General features: G+C 38.1%; 1 protein-coding gene across 1 annotated transcript; it reads left to right on the top strand.

Moving 5' to 3' along the window:
- The first annotated feature begins 10,381 nt into the window (after positions 1-10,381).
- LOC103510892 lies at positions 10,382-18,843 on the top strand. Its single transcript, XM_026824836.1, has 7 exons — positions 10,382-10,654; positions 10,957-11,102; positions 11,293-11,457; positions 12,756-12,848; positions 15,334-15,495; positions 17,978-18,114; positions 18,645-18,843. The coding sequence occupies exons 1-7, from the start codon at positions 10,645-10,647 to the stop codon at positions 18,841-18,843; spliced, it is 912 nt and encodes a 303-aa protein (XP_026680637.1). The 5' UTR covers positions 10,382-10,644.
- Positions 18,844-22,591: the final 3,748 nt, after the last annotated feature.

The following is a 22,591-nucleotide window of genomic DNA, read 5'->3' as shown; positions in this document are numbered from 1 at the left end:
AAGAAACCAAGGTAAATAATAATGATTTATGAGTCAATATGGAATACCGGTCAGTATCTTCCACAGGCAGCAGGCAACGTTCAACCTTAAGAAACCAAGGTAAATAATAATGATTTATGAGTCAATATAGGAATAGAGTGGTTCATAGAGCTCCTGGTCATACGAGAACTTTAGAACTTTTCTTTTTTTGTTCGTAGGGTCACCTAAGGTATGCTAAGGTTCAGCAGGATTAAAGCCACTTTGCCGGTTGGAATTCAAACTAGCTTTTCACGAGGTTGAGTGCGAGCTTACACTGACAAGGCTAAGTGTAAGCTCCTGCTATTTATAAGGTCAAATTTTGCGAAAAACCTGAAAAAGGGAGTTCTGTCTCTCTCTACGATTTCCTTTGTTTTCCACTCCATTAATAAATATTTGTGTAATGCATCTCCTTGCTCACTAGGGAATAGGACGTTTCTATGATAATATTGACAGTCACTATTTCCAACATAATATCATTGACATTCTTTAAAATTACTTCAACACTGACAAGGCTAAGTGTAAGCTCCTGCTATTTATAAGGTCAAATTTTGCGAAAAACCTGAAAAAGGGAGTTCTGTCTCTCTCTACGGTTTCCTTTGTTTTCCACTGCATTAATAAATATTTGTGTAATGCATCTCCTTGCTCACTAGGGAATAGGACGTTCTTATAATATAAGATTGACAGTCACTATTTCCAACATAATATCATTGACATTCTTTAAAATTACTTCAATGTTCTGTAGTCCCCTTGCCATTTCCTATGGATATGTCTATTTCCTACATTATGCAGTGTTAGGTTAATTTATGTTAGTTTGTTAGGTATGTATTCTGTTGGTCAATCGATACGCTTGATTGCGCTTATAGCAAGATATCATGTATCTTCATTTATTTATTAACATCAAACCCATTGCTCATGGAAGAGTGTATTAACGTCATGATTAGAGATGTTGATTGCGCTTATAGCAAGATATCATGTATCTTCATTTATTTATTAACATCAAACCCATTGCTCATGGAAGAGTGTATTAACGTCATGATTAGAGATGCATCTACCTTATTAAGAAACATAATCCCCTATATCTAACTCCAAATGACAGGTCATTTCAAAACAACCTAAAGCTTATAAGATGTCTTTCCCATACAACTTTCAATAATTATGTACCGACACAGAGCTTGGATTCCTAGACACTTCCCTACTTGTGTATGTACTTTAGGTTTCATTAACTACTCGTAAGTATGTACTTTAGGCGCGGCGATACCTTTATTCCTATGTTTAGTTAAACTTCAAGTTATCCTAAGTTGTTTAGACATTTGTTTGTTCACAAGTTAGTGAAGGAGAGGTAGGTAAGTTTGAGATAGTACATTAGGTACAGGTCATTTCAAAACAACCTAAAGCTTATAAGATGTCTTTCCCATACAACTTTCAATAATTATGTACCGACACAGAGCTTGGATTCTTGGATTCCTAGACACTTCCCTACTTGTGTATGTACTTTAGGTTTCATTAACTACTCGTAAGTATGTACTTTAGGCGCGGCGATACCTTTATTCCTATGTTTAGTTAAACTTCAAGTTATCCTAAGTTGTTTAGACATTTGTTTGTTCACAAGTTAGTGAAGGAGAGGTAGGTAAGTTTGAGATAGTACCTACATTAGGCGTATTATCATGATAGCTACTGTCTCCTATCAGTTTGATAGTTAGGAAAGTATCATTCAACTTACACTCAGATGATAAAGTTACATTCATGACAGCTACTATCAACTATCACCTGTAATGCTGTAGTTGAAGCTAACAGTACAACAGAATTCTCATAGGTAGCTCTCCATGTAATATTTAGTTAGGTATTTAGAAAACATGGTGTAAAGAAGAAAACTGCTATCAGTGCTACTTTTAGGTCTCCACAATCTACATATATGTAGTACGCATAATAAAATAAGCAAAGGTGTCAGAAAACAAATTTACACGATTCTTTAATTAGCAAAAAAAAAAAACATATAAATAAACAAATGCTTGCAGCTTGCAACATTAACCGCACTCTGCAACCCACGCAAGCTGCAATGATTATTCTGAGCATGAAATGCGCTACTAGTGCGGGATCCATGCCAGATTGAGAATGGACCCATTTCGGATTAGTTTATTGAAGGCAACGTTGCGCGTGGTTGGTATCCAGATGGGTGAACATCTGGGCAATATCGTGCTGCTGGTCCATCGAGAGAAGTTAACACCTAGCGGAAAAGATAGGGTAGCACATAAAAACAAATATGATATTAGTTGGAAAATCGAGAAAATTAAAGAAACTGCCAGCGACGAATCAGTGACTCAGCGCACAGGGCTCCAGACATTTTTCAGTTCCCGATGCCTGACGCGACGCTATCTCAGGACACCAGCACGCACAGGGCTCCAGACAGCTTTCAGTTCCCGATGCCTGACGCGACGCTAGCTCAAGACACCAGCATGGCCAAGACGCTGGTTCCAGACGAAACAGTGAAGTTAAGCTCAATCGAGCGTGGAGTGCACCGGAACCGGCGACCAACATCCAATGAATCAGCCACTGATAAGGCGTTAGTCAAAGAATTATTCAGTTTATTTTACATTTACATTATTTATCTAGAAAACGAACTCCAAGGTGGTTTATCTAGGAATTGGGGAACGATATTAGTGACGAGAATTTTACTATGCTTAACACAATTAAAATGCCTTACGAAACAGTGAAGTTAAGCTCAATCGAGCGTGGAGTGCACCGGAACCGGCGACCAACATCCAATGAATCAGCCACTGATAAGGCGTTGGTCAAAGAATTATTCAGTTTATTTTACATTTACATTATTTATCTAGAAAACGAAGACTAATGCGATAATAATATGGTAGTTGATTTCATTAATTATTTATGCGAAATTAAAGTGACATTTATTGTGCGGTTTATCATTATAAATTACAATCTGTTCCTGTCAAAGTTAAATGAATAGGACAATAAGTGGTAGTGGTAGTTTTATTAAAGGAATTCCTTTATTGAAAATCAGAGTTTAATGTACCGTCCACACCTTCACCGACGCTAATAGTAGAAATTTCATTGATCCAAAATATGACCGAAGATGACGTCAGAACAGAATCAACAGTGAACTACACAAATCACGACACAATACATTAGTCGGTATAAATGAGCAATTTATCAACGCCCGATTGCGAGAAGTATAATTAATTGGTTTGTCGTCCAATGACACTCAAGTAGCCTCTAACTGAAAAGTGATAGCCTAAGATGGTCTACCCACAAAAATCTAACATATTCTTCTTATTAACCACAAATGTGGATTCAGTGCTGGTAAATATACTCATGCTTATCATACGTCAAAACGTTTTCCTCTCTAGGTAACTATACATAATTAATAATATTATACGCCAAGAAGAGATCACTGTGAGCACATCTCAGCCTCATACACCCAAAGGAAATTAGCGGAAAGATTCAAGGACTAAGAGTACCATTTCTGGAATTAGCTATAAGCTCTCTTCCTCTAACTTTTTGTCAGCTAGAGATATAGGTTCATCAAATAATATACCTATAATCAATACTCCTAATGGCTATCAACATCTCAACGCAATGTGCAATGCTTGAACAGTCTTCAGAATAGCCTCAGGTCATTTTCTCTTCAAGATTTCAAGATGAGTCTTACCTACGACGAGTATTTAAAGTTAGCGTAATGTATTGAAAGATAAAAAAAAGGAAAGTAGAAATTTCATTGATCCAAAATATGACCGAAGATGACGTCAGAACAGAATCAACAGTGAACTACACAAATCACGACACAATACATCAGTCGGTATAAATGAGCAATTTATCAACGCCCGACTGCGAGAAGTATAATTAATTGGTTTGTCGTCACCCGTTACCGGCAGTCAATTCAATATTCGCAAGATTTGACCCCCCGAATTCGATTGCTAATAAAGAATCCACGACACAATACATCAGTCGGTATAAATGAGCAATTTATCAACGCCCGACTGCGAGAAGTATAATTAATTGGTTTGTCGTCACCCGTCACCGGCAGTCAATTCAATATTCGCAAGATTTGACCCCCCGAATTCGATTGCTATTAAAGAATCGAATGTGTCATAGGTACCACGATCATTTATCAATTTCAGACCAGGCCTTGTTCACACGAGATAGGTATTAGGTACCACGGTTATTTATCAATTTCAGACCAGGCCTTGTTCACACGACAGTCGTGAGTAACACTGAGCTTGTCTATACTCGCTTGCACAGCGGTTTTCGTGAGGATCCGGCCTTAAGCATTGTCTGTATTGGTCAAAGAACTCAAATGAGATTATTGATACTTACCATCATTTACTTTAGTCCTTTCTTTCTTATATTTACGACTAATGACTGGTCTTAGGTAGAACCTTAACCCATCCTCCAGGGCTGTTCACCCCTACACCTCAGCCTCGGAGTGGGATTCTTGTGTATGATTGGTTTTAGGAGTGTGTTTTACAACTTTTCTTTTTCTATTTTTCTTTCAGTATCAATTCAGTGAGACTCGATTTAATTGGCTGCCGGACAAACAATTGAATTGGTACAAACGAGAGGTGCGCTGCATGACAAAAATTAACAAGGTAAGACCGTAAGGCAAATTAATTTGATTCATTTTTGTGATCAAATTTTAGATTTTGATGCTTGTTAAGTTTAGAATAGTGTTTAATAGTTTATTTGACTTTCCCTATTACCCTATTTCTAAAATCCAAATTGTTTCAGTATTTTACGTTACGTATGTAATTAAACGAATAAATTAATCTTATTTTATAGAATTGGACTTTAGGAAGCCTCTCCAAATGTAATTGTTCTTCTTTAATCTTAAAATTCTGGTAGGGAAATCTATCAATCTATTGTAAAGACTTGAAAAACATGCCGTTCCCCTAGATTTTTATATCAGAGTAATTGAATTTCATACAAATGTAATTGTTCTTCTTTAATCTTAAAATTCTGGTAGGGAAATCTATCAATCTATTGTAAAGACTTGAAAAACATGCCGTTCCCCCAGATTTTTATATCAGAGTAATTGAATTTCATGATAAATTAAAATAAGTAGGTACCATCAGGTACCTAAAGACTATGTAAGTTTTGACTGACATCTTTAGTCACCTACGTCAAAGAAGGCACTCATGCTTGCTATGGGAAAACCCGAAATTATTCAGTAGGATTCTTGACTATTAGTAAGTCTAGGTATAGGACTATGCTATAATGACAGCTCGTTTACACTATTATTTTTTTATGTCCCGTTCATTTTGCGGAGTGGTGCTTTATATGTTTTGAACTTTTAAATGAGAGCATTCAGACGTGCTCACGTTCTGACGTCCACGGTGCAATGTGAATCCTCTCATTTAATATAACGCACCCCGCCGAAAAATTAACGGAACATTGAAAAAACGTTCCGTTTGAAAAAACGCTAATGTGGCAATGTGGAAAAATAGGTCAAGAAGTGCCAAAATTCAGGCTCTAGAGACCTCAAAACGTGTATTGGCACTAAAAACTGACCACGGAAAATGCTGACCGAATACATTACTTTCCTTAGTCATGTGAACATATTATGAACAGACACCAAAGTCACTCGACAAAAATTTGATTCTCACAAGTGGGATCACGCTGTTAGGAGTCCCAAAGCTCTATGGTTCATCAATAATTGAATATGATACCTACAGAAAATAATGCTAAAACTTTTCCAAAAGATTTTCGTTTTATTTTCTTTTATAAATCTATTGATCACAGTAATGAATTAATATTGAACCCCTGTGATACAGAAAATAATGCTAAAACTTTTCCAAAAGATTTTCGTTTTATAAAAGAAAGATCTATTGATCACAGTAATGAATTAATATTGAACCCCTGTGATACCTATATTAATCCAGTATTGCAGCAATAGGTACACCTACTGGTATATAGTTTGGGCACATACTTTTTATATTAGTAGGTACTTACCATTTGAGTCAATCAAAACTACTAAGGAGTGCCTTTTAGGGCTTTCCAATTATGTAGGTAGTGCTCCTAAAGAGCGTTTGACAGTGACTTTGTAGGAATACTGAAATACAAAATGCATATTAGTGTTTGAGGAGAAAAGGTCCAAGAGCCCTTTCCCACCTGTCGTGAGTTTCAGCCGACTTTTTTCCGAATGTCTAATGTAATTTAAATGAGAGTGGTCACACTGCATACGACACGATTTTTTCCGAACGAAAAATGGGAACGGGCTCTAGCAGGACGTATTTACCGGTACTTTCGTCGATGAAGAATTGAAGAAAATGGTAATTTCTCTCCAGAATAATATTACCTTTCTGCGTCTATCTGTCTAGAATCTGCCTTTCTGTCTAAGCAGAAAGACGGAAAACCTGATCCATCCTGGGTTCCAGAATAATATTACCTTTCTGCGTCTATCTGTCTAGAATCTGCCTTTCTGTCTAAGCAGAAAGACGGAAAACCTGATCCATCCTGGTTAGAATTCATACACAGAATAATATTAGGTACCTTGCCTTGAACAACTCTAGAAACAGTTTATGATAGTGTAATTAGTACTATCTTTGATGAATTGTGCGGCGTTATACAGTCAAATTAAAATATCGTAAACAAAGAGTATCCCCCTTTGAACATTCGAAACAATCTGCTGAGCAGCCTCTACAGAGATACGAAGAAGGTAAGTGAATTCATGGATTTCTGTTGTTGCTTTTGGTTTTAATGAAATTCTAATCAAATTGTCTTCTAACAAATCTGACAGTAACCACAGTACCTAGCTACCTACCTAGGTAGTTATTGAAGAAATAACTCTTCCAGCATGAATTTGAATCTTTGAAGATATCATAGATTACATAGGGTAATCATATACATACCTACTAAGGGCTTTCCAATTATGTAGGTAGTGCTCCTAAAGAGCGTTTGACAGTGGCTTTGTAGGAATACTGAAATACAAAATGCATATTAGTGTTTGAGGAGAAAAGGTCTAAGAGCCCTTTCCCACCTGTCGTGAGTTTCACCCGACTTTTTTCCGAATGTCTGGTAGGTAATGTAATTTAAATGAGAGTGGTCACACTGCATACGACACGATTTTTTCTGAACGAAAAATGGGAACGGGCTCTAGCAGGACGTATTTACCGGTACTTTGCTGCATTGCTGGTATCAAAATAATCCTGTTGGAGCAATGGGAAGACCATGGAAATCATATCTTGGAAATGGGCTGCCTTTTTGTTTCTCTATTCGGTACTTACTGAAGTCTGTTAAATCAAGAGTAGAAGACGAGTTACAGAAGTAAGGAGCATCGGGCAGATCCGACTGATATTTAAAACGAAAACGACAAAACATCCCGTGATCGATCAATCAATCAAGTACATATCAATCTTCTTATTGAGAAGCCCTGAGTAAAAGAAATCTACTACAAAATCATATAAAGTTCTAAAATGTCATCTAAAGTGGTTAAGTAAAAGGTCATATTGTACATTGTTAGCAAAATTGCTTTTTAAGTTGTAAAAGTTATTTTTCCTCTCTATCCAATTACTTTTTGTTCTGATCTTATTGTTAGTCTTCCGCATTGAAATCATCCCTTCTGAAAATTGGTAGAAATGTTAGATTTCAATAAGTAACCACATTTTACTTTCTTTCTTTCTTTCTTCATGTCTTGCCTTCTTCTACAATCTACATAATTTCATTTTCTTCTCCAGGTGTTGACTGTGTTACCAGTACTGGCCCATTCTCTGCGAAACTACTCTGTGGCTTTCAGAGAGCTTTCCATGTTGCGAGGCTCGTGCTACCTTCGAATCTCAGATCCCCCTTTGAACATTCGAAACAATCTGCTGAGCAGCCTCTACAGAGATACGAAGAAGGTAAGTGAATTCATGGATTTCTGTTGTTGGTTTTGGTTTTAATGAAATTCTAATCAAATTGTCTTCTAACAAATCTGACAGTAACCACAGTACCTAGCTACCTAGGTAGTTATTGAAGAAATAACTCTTCCAGCATGAATTTGAATCTTTGAAGATATCATAGATTACATACATAGATCATATACATACCTACTAATATGAGAATTCAATTTCAAATACTCTCCTCATTGTAAAGTCCCAAAGCTCTATGGTTCATCAATAATTGAATATGATACCTACAGAAAATAATGGCTAATATGAGTAATTGAGTATGAATGTAAAAGATTCGCCTGATATTTAGATAGAATACAACATGCATGACATTTTAAACAGGCTGCTGTTCTATCGTCCCACGTTTATTTGAGTCAATCAGGGCTGGATTGAAACTTATCAAAGAAAAGATAGATCCTCTTTCTATGAAGTCCGAATCGTCCCATCATGGAATTTGTACGTCACGTTAGTGGGAGCCTGGAATAGGAAATGAATTTGATGACGACGATTAAACACCAAGGAAATATTCTGTGACCTCATCAATAATGTGGTGTGAAAACATCATATCTGCACTCAAGTGCACTGCTGAGATACAATAATCAAAATGATAACTCATTCAGATAACCTACGGGTCTATTGACATTGTTGTCGTATGCAGTTCTTATACAGAGTTACAGAATGTTGAAACCACGGGAGAAATGTACTTTCTTGTGAGAATGCCCGTTGGGCAGATATAGGAATGTTGATCAAAAAGTAGACCATAAGCTGACCATAATGATATCATAGTTCCACCATCCAACGAAGAAAATAATTACGTAGATTCGGACAGGAAAAATAGAGGAAACCCCGTTGGTATTTGGGAAAGACGATATCAAAATATTTAGGTACATTTATTACAGAAATAACAAACTTACAAACAGAGATCTTAAGTAAAACCATGTGCAAAAATTAGTGTCGATGAAGAATTGAAGAAAATGGTAATTTCTCTCCAGAATAAATCAAAATGATAACTCAGATAACCTACGGGTCTATTGACATTGTTGTCGCATGCAGTTCTTATACAGAGTTACAGAATGTTGAAACCAAGGGAGAAATGTACTTTCTTGTGAGAATGCCTCTTGGGCAGATATAGGAATGTTGATCAAAAAGTAGACCATAAGGTGATCATAATGATATTCACCACCATCCACCGATAGTTCCACCATCCAACGAAGAAAATAATTACGTAGATTCGGACAGGAAAAATAGAGGAAACGCCGTAGGTATTTAGGAAAGACGAGATCAAAATATTTAGGTACATTTATTACAGAAATAACAAACTTACAAACAGTGATCTTAAGTGCAAAAATTAGTGTCGATGAAGATTTGAAGAAAATGGTAATTTCTCTCTTTCTGGGTCTATCTGTCTAGAATCTGCCTTTCTCTACCTCTGTCTAAGCAGAAAGACGGAAAACCTGATGCATCCTGGTTTCATACACAGAATAATATTACCTTGCCTTGAACAACTCTAGAAACAGTTTATGATAGTGTAATTAGTACTATCTTTGATGAATTGTGCGGCGTTATACAGTCAAATTATAATATCGTAAACAAAGAGTGTTTACCGAAGCGAAGGCGATTCAGCAATTTTATTATGAAGAATTCATAGTCATTGAAAGGGTGGTATTTCGAAGCGAAGGCGATTCAGCAATTTTATTATGAAGAATTCATAGTCATTGAAAGGGTGGTATTTACCAGTCAAATTATAATATCGTAAACAAAGAGTGTTTACCGAAGCGAAGGCGATTCAGCAATTTTATTATGAAGAATTCATAGTCATTGATTAGGGTGGTATTTACCATAACTACCTAATTCAGTAGTTTTCTTATTCCTCGATGACTGTCAAAACTTTTGTTTTTGTTTTGACAGTTATCGAGGATACCGACTTTTAGGAAATTTCCGGATTTCTCAATAATTTTCAATATAGCCTCATTGAACTTGGCCTTCAAAGATTGGAATCTTTAAAAAAAAATTCTCTATCTTCGAAATTCATAAATTTCATTTTCTTCAAGAGAAACAGTAATGTTTTAATAGCTTCAGAGACACGTTCTCACATTTCTCCTAAACGCAAGAGTCTTTCACTATTGCAAACATCAGGAGGCAGTCCAATCTACAGCCAAATTTCGGATGTATTAAATGTTCCAACATATCCTACAACCTACACGATGACAAATGTTTCCCATGGATGCCTCAAGGATTTCATTCACCCTGTCTAGGACTAATGTTTTGTTTATATTATCTTGAGTATGTTGGGTTGACATGAGAAATCTCATATTATGTTTTCCTCATAACGTACCTACTTTCTGTTGAGTGGTACGTATTTGCTAAAATCATTCGTGCTTAAGGTGAATTTGTAATGAGACAAAATTGAACTCGAAATATAACGTACTTTCTGTTGAGTGGTACGTATTTGCTAAAATCATTCGTGCTTAAGGTGAATTTGTAATGAGACAAAATTGAACTCGAAATAAAGTTCCATTCGCAAATATTTTGTTTTGATCGCCTCTAGTAAGTCAGTGTGTTCATGAGCAATTTTTATCCTCTATATGAAATGCATTACCCGGGCTAGCGTGTTCTGTGCCGATTAATTAATAGCTTGTTGTGGATAAATTGAATACATTACCGAGATTTAAACGAAACATTACGGGAATAATAAATCGAATGAACCGCCGTGCCTATAGAATTACAGGGTGCCAGTGGAGCTTTGATGCTGTGTTGTAAGAGTTTTTTTAGAAATTGATTTAACTGAATGACTGGTTGGGTGTCTGCTCCCAACAACTCAGCTGAGAGTACATTTCGAAAAATCAAATGAATAAATCCAGGATATTATTCATGGTATGCAAGTATTTAACCACTGTGAATGTTTGGGTTTCTTGATTCAATTTGTATGAAAAGTTGGTTCAAATTTGTGCCTCTTTCAATGGAGCATCATCATTGAAAGAGGCACATAATCGTAGAAAATCTCTGACTTGGACCGTAGGAAATTAGGAATAACCACACTCTTTATCTCTGATTTCAGACCTGGTGGTCGGCAGAGTTTTGCTGTTCACCGTCGCCACTCTCCTAGAGTTATCAACGCAGACAGAAACCATAATGGCCCCCGCCTTTGTTGAACTGGACAACCCCTGTGGACACTCCATCAAAGATTTCAGACATTTCGCCTATGTGAGTTATGGTTATTGGTGCAGACATACATAGATTGCATAGCTGCTGTACCTTATGAACGCATACATATGTCTTAGAAATTATTGATGGCGGAAGTATCACTCTCCCCGCGTTGATTGATGAATATGATGAGCAGACCCAATGATAGTAAAATTTTAGACCTAATATTTTCGTTTTCATTTTCTTCCAGAACAGCAAGACAAAATACTCGTATCCGGAAATAACGCCCGAGCAAAGTCGAAAGATCACGATTCGATCTCTGAAGCATGTCGGAGTGGCATTGGATGAGGTCCTGTATCAACTGAGATCACAGGAGCCTTCCATGAAAGAAGTGTATCCAGACATGAGCATGATGGTGAGTTATTTGGAATGACCAACCTCAGTGGTGCAGTGGTTAACGCGTTAGATCTGGAGGTTGGTGGTTCGAGTCCAAGTAAAGTCATGAAATTTATCTAGGAATTGGGGAACGATATTAGTGACGAGAATTTTACTATGCTTAACACAATTAAAATGCCTTTATTTGGAATAGGTATACAAGAAAAGTTATTCTCATTTGACGTTTCATCGTGGAATTGGTATCGTCAGTGGAGCCTGGGATAGAGGATTAAAGTAGAACCGCACTACTATCACGTCACGTGAGTTCACTTGACCTTATAGTAGTGTGTTTCTAACTTTATTAATTAATTTGATGACGTTGATAAAAATAATTATGAATATTAAATAATATCAACAATCAAGAAGAGTTGAAGGAGTGAAGAATTTACCTCCAGTCTGTCGTAACACATACAAGTATAGTAATCGCATCTTGAATCCTGGACCCTGGACGGATACCAAAACATGACAACAATGGCACACAAAATGCCTTTATTTGGAATAGGTATACAAGAAAAGTTATTCTCATTTGACGTTTCATCGTGGAATTGGTATCGTCAGTGGAGCCTGGGATAGAGGATTAAAGTAGAACCGCACTACTATCACGTCACGTGAGTTCACTTGACCTTATAGTAGTGTGTTTCTAACTTTATTAATTAATTTGATGACGTTGATAAAAATAATTATGAATAATAAATAATATCAACAATCAAGAAGAGTTGAAGGAGTGAAGAATTTACCTCCAGTCTGTCAACGTTGATAAAAATAATTATGAATATTAAATAATATCAACAATCAAGAAGAGTTGAAGGAGTGAAGAATTTACCTCCAGTCTGTCGTAGCACATACAAGTATAGTAATCGCATCTTGAATCCTGGACTTTGGACGGATACCAAAACATGACAACAATGGTAGTATAGTAATCGCATCTTGAATCCTGGACTTTGGACGGATACCAAAACATGACAACAATGGCAAGTATAGTAATCGCATCTTGAATCCTGGACTTTGGACGGATACCAAAACATGACAACAATGGCAACAAAAGGTTAAAGTTAAATGAATGGGACAATAAGTGGTACCTGAGATTATTGATACTTACCATCATTTACTTTAGTCCTTTCTTTCTTATATTTACGACTAATGACTGGTCTTAGGTAGAACCTTAACCCATCCTCCAGGGCTGTTCACCCCTACACCTCAGCCTCGGAGTGGGCTTCTTGTGTATGATTGGTTTTAGGAGTGTGTTTTACAACTTTTCTTTTTCTATTTTTCTTTCAGTATCAATTCAGTGAGACGCGGTTTGATTGGCTGCCGGACAAACAATTGAATTGGTACAAACGAGAGGTGCGCTGCATGACAAAAATTAACAAGGTAAGACCGTATGACAGTGATTGTGTGTCTGGCCAAAATTAACAAGGTAAGACCGTATGACAGTTGGACAGAACTGAGCAGGAAAGAGCCATCCATAAGGCAATTACGCTTGTCTGCTTAATTCTGTCCCGTTGTATGTCAGGCCAAAATTAACAAAGTAAGACCGTATGACAGTTGTGTGTCAGGCCAAAATGAACAAAGTAAGATATGACAGGCCAAAATGAACAAGGTAAGAAAGAAATGACAGTTCTGTCAACCCCTAAGCAGGAAAGAGCCATCCATAAGGCAATACGCCTGTCTGCTACGTTCGTTCTTGTCTGCTTAATTCTGTCCTGTTGTATGTCAGGTCAAAATTAACAAAGTAAGACCGTATGACACTTGTGTGTCAGGCCAAAATGAACAAGGTAAGAAAGAAATGACAGTTCTGTCAACCTACCAGAGACCATTGATCGCAAGAATGAAAGGTAGTGCGGGGGCTGTATGGATAATGCCCGGTTCATTAATGGAAGAATGGAACCTTATCTTATCAGAGAGTTGCATGTAGATTCCCATAGATTTATCATACATATCTTGCTGCTGACGTGAGGATTTTATAACACAACTTGTAACCTTATGTCTTCCCATTCAAACCATCAAGTACTGTAGAAGCATTGTTCCCTCCACGCTTACATAACTCGTTTATAACACAACTTGTAACCTTATGTCTTCCCATTCAAACCATCAAGTACTGTAGAAGCATTGTTCCCTCCACGCTTACATAACTCGTTTCGAATCCAGTATTGCAGCAATAGGTATACCTACTGGTATAGTTTGGGCATATACTTTTTATATTAATAGGTACTTACCATTTGACTCAATCAGGGCTGGATAGAAACTTATCAAAGAAAAGAATGAAAAGATAGATCCTCTTTCTATGAAGTCCGAATCGTCCCATCATGGAATTTCGTCTCAAAACTACTAAGGAGTGCCTTTTAGGGCTTTCCAATTATGTAGGTAGTGCTCCTAAAGAGCGTTTGACAGTGGCTTTGTAGGAATACTGAAATACAAAATGCATATTAGTGTTTGAGGAGAAAAGGTCTAAGAGCCCTTTCCCACCTGTCGTGAGTTTCACCCGACTTTTTTCCGAATGTCTGGTAGGTAATGTAATTTAAATGAGAGTGGTCACACTGCATACGACACGATTTTTTCTGAACGAAAAATGGGAACGGGCTCTAGCAGGACGTATTTACCGGTACTTTGCTGCATTGCTGGTATCAAAATAATCCTGTTGGAGCAATGGGAAGACCATGGAAATCATATCTTGGAAATGGGCTGCTTTTTTGCTTCTCTATTCGGTAGTTAGTGAAGTCTGTTAAATCAAGAGTAGAAGACGAGTTACAGAAGTAAGGAGCATCGGGCAGATCCGACTGATATTCGGTACTTTGCTGCATTGCTGGTATCAAAATAATCCTGTTGGAGCAATGGGAAGACCATGGAAATCATATCTTGGAAATGGGCTGCCTTTTTGTTTCTCTATTCGGTACTTACTGAAGTCTGTTAAATCAAGAGTAGAAGACGAGTTACAGAAGTAAGGAGCATCGGGCGGATCCGACTGATATGAGTCTGTTAAATCAAGAGTAGAAGACGAGTTACAGAAGTAAGGAGCATCGGGCGGATCCGACTGATATGTAAAACGAAAACGACAAAATATCCCGTGATCGATCAATCAATCAAGTGTTGCTGCATTGCTGGTATCAAAATAATCCTGTTGGAGCAATGGGAAGACCATGGAAATCATATCTTGGAAATGGGCTGCTTTTTTGCTCCTCTATTCGGTAGTTACTGAAGTCTGTTAAATCAAGAGTAGAAGACGAGTTACAGAAGTAAGGAGCATCGGGCAGATCCGACTGATATGTAAAACGAAAATGACAAAATATCCCGTGATCGATCAATCAAGTACATATCAATCTTCTTATTGAGAAGCCCTGAGTAAAAGTTATTGAGAAGCCCTGAGTAAACTACAAAATCATATAAAGTTCTAAAATGTCATTTAAAGTGGTTAAGTAAAAGGTCATATTGTACATTGTTAGCAAAATTGCTTTTTAAGTTGTAAAAGTTATTTTTCCTCTCTATCCATCTGTGACCTCATCAATAATGTGGTGTGAAAACATCATATCTGCACTCAAGTGCACTGCTGAGATACAATAATCAAAATGATAACTCAGATAACCTACGGGTCTATTGACATTGTTGTCGCATGCAGTTCTTATACAGAGTTACAGAATGTTGAAACCACGGGAGAAATGTACTTTCTTGTGAGAATGCCCCTCTCTATCCAATTACTTTTTGTTCTGATCTTATTGTTAGTCTTCCGCATTGAAATCATCCCTTCTGAAAATTGGTAGAAATGTTAGATTTCAATAAGTAACCACATTTTACTTTGTTTCTTTCTTTCTTCACGTCTTGCCTTCTTCTACAATCTACATAATTTCATTTTCTTCTCCAGGTGTTGACTGTGTTACCAGTACTGGCCCATTCTCTGCGAAACTACTCTGTGGCTTTCAGAGAGCTTTCCATGTTGCGAGGCTCGTGCTACCTTCGAATCTCAGATCCCCCTCTGAACATTCGAAACAATCTGCTGAGCAGCCTCTACAGAGATACGAAGAAGGTAAGTGAATTCATGGATTTCTGTTGTTGGTTTTGGTTTTAATGAAATTCTAATCAAATTGTCTTCTGACAAATCTGACAGTAACCTAGCTACCTAGGTAGTTATTGAAGAAATAACTCTTCCAGCATGAATTTGAATCTTTGAAGATATCATAGATTACATACATAGATCATATACATACCTACTAATATGAGTAATTGAGTATGAATGTAAAAGATTCGCCTGATATTTAGATAGAATACAACATGCATGACATTTTAAACAGGCTGCTGATTGGGGCTCAACCACTTTTTTTTTTCTTCGCTGATAAAGGAAGTTCGAAACACGCTGATTTCAATAGAAATGCTTAAAATTTCATTTGAGGCTTCCTAAGAGGAGAAATCTTCGTTTGAAATTTTCGAATTTTGAAACGCACAAAATTTTCGCGGGCAGCCATTTTTTCGTGATGACGTCAGTTCATGCGAGGTCGTAAACCATGGCTGCTTCAACGTTATTTTTTTGCGACCTTTGAGCGACATTTTAGAGGATTTAGGGACCGTTTTTGATGTTTTTGAGTGCGCCAATGTACTTTTTGGGTACTTTTACATCGGAAACGTATATGTCTTAGAAATTATTGATGGCGGAAGTATCACTCTCCTCGCGTTGATTGATGAATATGATGAGCAGACCCAATGATAGTAAAATTTTAGACCTAATATTTTCGTTTTCATTTTCTTCCAGAACAGCAAGACAAAATACTCGTATCCGGAAATAACGCCCGAGCAAAGTCGAAAGATCACGATTCGATCTCTGAAGCATGTCGGAGTGGCATTGGATGAGGTCCTGCATCAACTGAGATCACAGGAGCCTTCTATGAAAGAAGTGTATCCAGACATGAGCATGATGGTGAGTTATTTGGAATGACCAACCTCAGTGGTGCAGTGGTTAACGCGTTGGATCTGGAGGTTGGTGGTTCGAGTCCAAGGTGGTTTATCTAGGAATTGGGGAACGATATTAGTGACGAGAATTTTAGTATGCTTAACACAATTAAAATGTGCTCACGTTCTGACGTCCACTTTGTAATGTGAATCCTCTCATTTAATACAACGCACCCCGCCGAAAAATTAACGGAACATTGAAAAAACGTTCCGTTTGAAAAAACGCTAACGTGGCAATGTGGGAAAAAAGGTCAGAAAGTGCCAAAATTCAGGCTCTAGAGATATCAAAACGTGTATTGGCACTAAAAACTGACCACGGAAAATGCTGACCGAATAAACGCGATCATTATCGAACGCTACCGGAACTTCGTGGCAATGTGGAAGAAAATAATCAAACTCGTCTTCGACACAACCAAGTACAACCGTCAACCGTGCAAGAAGAAACCAAAGCTGAGTGCGCCAATGCACTTTTTGGGTACTTTTACATCGGAATAGGACTCTATCTCGAAAAAAATTGTCATTTGGTTGAGCCCCATTCCATCTTCCAACAATGAACAATCATTGACCATTTTATATAACAGGTCGGTAAGATTATTACGTTGGTTGATAAACATGATGGACACCTTTTTGATTTAGATATTTACACATCAAGTGCATGCTTGGAATGACGAGAATCCCTAAAGTGATTTGAATGAGTCTATTGATATTGGGGTTGGGGTATTTAAAAGCTATTTTGATTCATCGTATTTAGACGTCCCGCCCGACACTTCGGCTCTCCAATCATTGACCATTTTATATAACAGGTCGGTAAGATTATTACGTTGGTTGATAAACATGATGGACACCTTTTTGATTTAGATATTTATAACTATTGATTTCTTGCAAGCTTGCAACACAAGGTGGGCTCTACTCTTTAGGTGATTGCTAAAAATGGGCTTTCAAAAAACTCGAATATTTAAGTACCTAACTATAATATTTAGTCAAATAACAAACCTTTTGCATTAAAAAAAAGTTCCATTATCATGCCAAAGGAATCTCAGACATCCGGATGCATTTATCCCGAGCCGAGCAACCTTTCACCGGGTTCGAGTCTACATGCCCACCGGCCAAACCCGTCTACCGCCTAGCGCCTCCTAAGACCTATCAGCCAGGTGATCTAATGACGTCACGGGGTAACCACATTGTATCACATATGACTCATCCGTGTGAATAAGACTAACTATAATATTTAGTCAAATAACAAACCTTTTGCATTAAAAAAAGTTCCATTATCATGCCAAAGGAATCTCAGACATCCGGATGCTGGATGCATTTATCCCGAGCCGAGCAACCTTTCACCGGGTTCGAGTCTACATGCCCACCGGCCAAACCCGTCTACCGCCTAGCGCCTCCTAAGACCTATCAGCCAGGTGATCTAATGACGTCACGGGGTAACCACATTGTATCACATAAATATGACTCATCCGTGTGAATAAAGCTTTAGGTGATTTTTTTTCCCGTACATCAAATGTCTCGATTAGCAGACTGTCGTTCCATTTCATTCAACAGATTCCATTTCATTTCAGGTCCTCTGTGTGGTGAGCGAAGCTCTGGATAACTTCGGTTGTGATCTGAAACCTACCAGTGACTATTTCGACCCGACCGACTCCGACTGGGATTCGAACCCGGACTGCACGAGTCTCATCACGCAAGACGCGATCATTTTAACTGAATGACTGGTTGGGTGTCTGCTCCCAACAACTCAGCTGAGAGTACATTTCGAAAAATCAAATGAATAAATCCAGGATATTATTCATGGTATGCAAGTATTTAACCACTGTGAATGTTTGGGTTTCTTGAAGGTCTAGGTATAGGACTATGCTATAGTGACAGCTCGTTCACACTATTATTTTTTTATGTCCCGTTCATTTTGCGGAGTGGTGCTTTAAACATCTTTAGTCACCTACGTCAAAGAAGGCACTCATGCTTGCTATGGGAAAACCCGAAATTATTCAGTAGGATTCTTGACTATTAGTAGGTCTAGGTATAGGACTATGCTATAATGACAGCTCGTTCACACTATTATTTTTTTATGTCCCGTTCATTTTGCGGAGTGGTGCTTTATATGTTTTGAACTTTTAAATGAGAGCATTCAGACGTGCTCACGTTCTGACGTCCACTTTGTAATGTGAATCCTCTCATTTAATACAACGCACCCCGCCGAAAAATTAACGGAACATTGAACGCGATCATTATCGAACGCTACCGGAACTTCGTGGCAATGTGGAAGAAAATAATCAAACTCGTCTTCGACACAACCAAGTACAACCGGCAACCGTGCAAGAAGAAACCAAAGCTACCCAGGTGTAGCAAAACATTCCACAGCAAAATCAAGAAACCCAAGGAGACTGACGCGAAGAGTAAGAAGAAGGAGGTGCTTTATATGTTTTGAACTTTTAAATGAGAGCATTCAGACGTGCTCACGTTCTGACGTCCACTTTGTAATGTGAATCCTCTCATTGAATACAACGCACCCCGCCGAAAAATTAACGGAACATTGAAAAAAACGTTCCGTTTGAAAAAACGCTAACGTGGCAATGTGGGAAAAAAGGTCAGAAAGTGCCAAAATTCAGGCTCTAGAGAAATCAAAACGTGTATTGGCACTAAAAACTGACCACGGAAAATGCTGACCGAATACATTACTTTCCTTAGTCATGATGTGAACATATGAACAGACACAAAAGTCACTCGACAAAAATTTGATTCTCACAAGTGGGATCACGCTGTTAGGGTAAGTAATCCCCTGAAGTGATATATGGAATCTGGAATGTCACTAGTCAAGAGGTTCGACTCATCTTGATTGACAGGCAACACGTGACTGGCTTGTTTACAAATCCCCTATTATCTCTGGCTGAATGACTTTCATCGGGTACTTGATCCCGGGATGATATCATACGTGCGTCGGAAACCCAAGTGCCTTTCTCTTGGGCCGCGTCACTCAACAGAAATGTTTTGAGCAAATATTTTGCTGTCAGTACATGACTAGACAGTTATGTATGTCGATTGATCACATCAAGTGCATGCTTGGAATGACGAGAATCCCTAAAGTGATTTGAATGAGTCTATTGATATTGGGGTTGGGGTATTTAAAAGCTACTTTGATTCATCGTATTTAGACGTCCCGCCCGACACTTCGGCTCTTATTAGGTCATCTTTAGATGAAAAATCTTTTGACCTAATAAGGTAGCATTTTGTTTAGCCTATGATTGATAGCAAGTTAACTTCGGGTGGCGTCATGTAGGATTTATTTAGACTTCTGTGTGCCAGTCTGCCAGCCTAGTTAGCTTGGATGGTAGCGCGGGTTCGATTCCCGCCCGGGGCGGATTTTATCCTGAACGGATAAGGTTGGTTCTCCAAACGGCTGGGTTTCTCCTATCCTATCTTCCTGCTCTCTTCGCTCTCATTAGGTCATCTTTAGATGAAAAATCTTTTGACCTAATAAGGTAGCATCTTGTTTAGCCTATGATTGATAGCAAGTTAACTTCTGGTGGCGTCATGTAAGATTTATTTAGACTTCTGTGTGCCAGTCTGCCAGCCTAGTTAGCTTGGTTCGTACTTCGTAGCACGTCTGCCTTGTAAGCGCTAGGTCGCGGGTTCGATTCCCGCCCGGGGCGGATTTTATCCTGAACGGATAAGGTTGGTTCTCCAAATGGCTGGGTTTCTCCTATCCTATCTTCCTGCTCTCTTCAATTTCGGGACGATAAGATCTTGGCAGTTGCAGTTCCCTCTATCAAACCTCTTGGAAGAAAAAAAAATGATGAGTACTGGGTTCTCCATCCGAAAATGACGTTTTTTTTTCAATAATTAAATCACAGGTAAAGTCCATGATATTATATTTTCCACAGCATTTTAAGGTTACGTTCATAATTCAGATCTAAACGTACCTAGTACAAAGATGATGATTCTATTTTTAAAAACAAGTGACAGTTTACTAGTTCAGGGTTTAGCCCAAACTAGGCCAAGCGGAAAGTCCTTGGGGTAGGTAAGGAAGGATCTATTGAATATACATCAATAAAATTATTTAAAACCAAGTTTATTACAACAGACCACAGCATTTTAAGGTTACGTTCATAATTCAGATCTAAACGTACCTAGTACAAAGATGATGATTCTATTTTTAAAAACAAGTGACAGGTTACTATAGTTCAGGGTTTAGCCCAAACTAGACCAAGCGGAAAGTCCTTGGGGTAGGTAAGGAAGGATCTATGAATATAAATCAATAAAATTATTTAAAACCAAGTTTATTACAACAGACATTTCATAGACCATAATTAGGTATGCACTACATTTTTAGCCCGTCCTTCCTTTATTATTACGATAGTAATAAAAAAAGGTATAAGGGACGGGCTATTGTATTCGCTTCGGTGTCGTCTGTGGGTCTGTCTGTCGGTCTGTCTGTATCCATCTCGTTGGTCGAAACCGTACACTGCCTCGACAACATAGATTCACCTCTTCACCTTGTCGATCTACCATCAATCGATGATCGGTCGACTATGTATGGACACAGCTTGCGACCTTGCTTAGACAGAAAGCGTAAAGGGACTTTTCAGTCCTATAAGAAGATTAGTAACCCCTCGTTTGGAAACTCGGTCTCTCTCTCTCTCTCTCTCTCTCTCTCTCTCTCTCCTTCGCCTAGTATCTTCGTACTTAGTAATTACCGGTATGATCAATGTACAATTTGTTTTCTTTGCTGTAATTACATTACGAGTACTTAGTAATTACCGGTATGATCAATGTACAACTTGTTTTCTTTGCTGTAATTACATTGCAGCCTGGTGAGTGGTGACTCATTTTTTGAGTTCACGGGTTGTTGCTTGTTGCAGCTAAATTACAGGTCGAAGCAATACTGCCAGCCTAGTCTGCCCTATAAGCGCTAGGTCGCAGGTTCGACTCCCTCCCGGAGTGGATTTTATTAAGGAGCGCGGTAGCGCTCCGCCCCGCCAAGTCAAGAAAGTTAAAATTCTATAGAAGATAGTACCTTTACTTTCTGAGGGATAAATTTAATTTTTTGACAGTTTTTATTCAGCACCCACAAAACCTGGGTAGATGTAGGTACCCATTACGCAACTAGAGAGGTACCCAACTATAACTGGAAAATAGAGCATGCCAAAGTTTGAAATCCAGCTCTCGGTGGTATATTTCCAAACCTTGAACTTTCATACTTCCTTTGACAATGTTGACATACCTAAAGGACTCTGAGGAGTCAAACTAACAAGATTGCTAAAAATTTGTCTTCTGACAAATCTGACAGTAACCACAGTACCTAAGCTACCTAGGTAATTATTGAAGAAATAACTTTTCCAGCATGAATTTGAATCTTTGAAGATATCATAGATCATAGATTACATAGGTACATAGATCATATACTAATATGAGTATGAATGTATAAGATTCGCCTGATATTTAGATAGAATACAACGTGCATGACATTTTAAACAGGCTGCTGTTCTATCGTCCCACGTTTACAATTTCATCTTCCAACAATGAACAATCATTGACCATTTTATATAACAGGTCGGTAAGATTATTACGTTGGTTGTTGAACATGATGGACACCTTTTTGATTTAGATATTTGCAACTATTGATTTCTTGCAAGCTTGCAACACAAGGTGGGCTCTACTCTTTAGGTGAGACCTAATATCTAATTACAGCACTTTCATGTCAAATGCACTCCGGTCCGTAAAGCATTGCATGCACATCAAAAAACTGCATCCATATTCTATTATAGTTTTACTATGTCCCTCTCTAACTTGTATTATGTGAGCATTGACTAGGTTATCGGGATATCACCTAAATTGCTACTGTAACCATGTTTCTAGTAGGACATGAATTACATATATAGAGTAGATAATACAGAACATTAAAGGTGTGAATTACAAACATGACGTTTGCTGTACAACCGGCAAGTACGAGTAAGTACTAGTTAGAATGAGGCCGGGAAAAGGCCACCCATCCGGATGCCAACCACGTACAACGTTACTCAACTTCAGTGATCCATGTGGAACTAGTACCTTTAATAAAGTCATTAATCTTTGCTATCACCACTTGGTTATCCAAGTCCCGAGTCCTGATACTCCTGGTTCTCCTGGTAGTTGGTCTATTACCAAATGAGTCGCTTCTATATGACAATGACCAATGA

The sequence above is a fragment of the Diaphorina citri genome, unplaced genomic scaffold (assembly GCF_000475195.1).
Source record: "Diaphorina citri unplaced genomic scaffold, Diaci psyllid genome assembly version 1.1 scaffold654, whole genome shotgun sequence".
Taxonomy (NCBI): domain Eukaryota; kingdom Metazoa; phylum Arthropoda; class Insecta; order Hemiptera; family Psyllidae; genus Diaphorina; species Diaphorina citri.
Note: the sequence above shows the minus strand (reverse complement) of the source record. Positions and strands in the feature narration are given on the sequence as shown.

Excerpts from the sequence above, each read along its gene's own strand:
- LOC103510892 (XM_026824836.1), top strand. Across the intron at positions 11,458-12,755 it reads ATCCAGACATGAGCATGATG|TATCAATTCAGTGAGACGCG; the intron begins GTGAGTTATTTG and ends TTTTTCTTTCAG. Across the intron at positions 18,115-18,644 it reads ATCACGCAAGACGCGATCAT|TATCGAACGCTACCGGAACT; the intron begins TTTAACTGAATG and ends GAACGCGATCAT.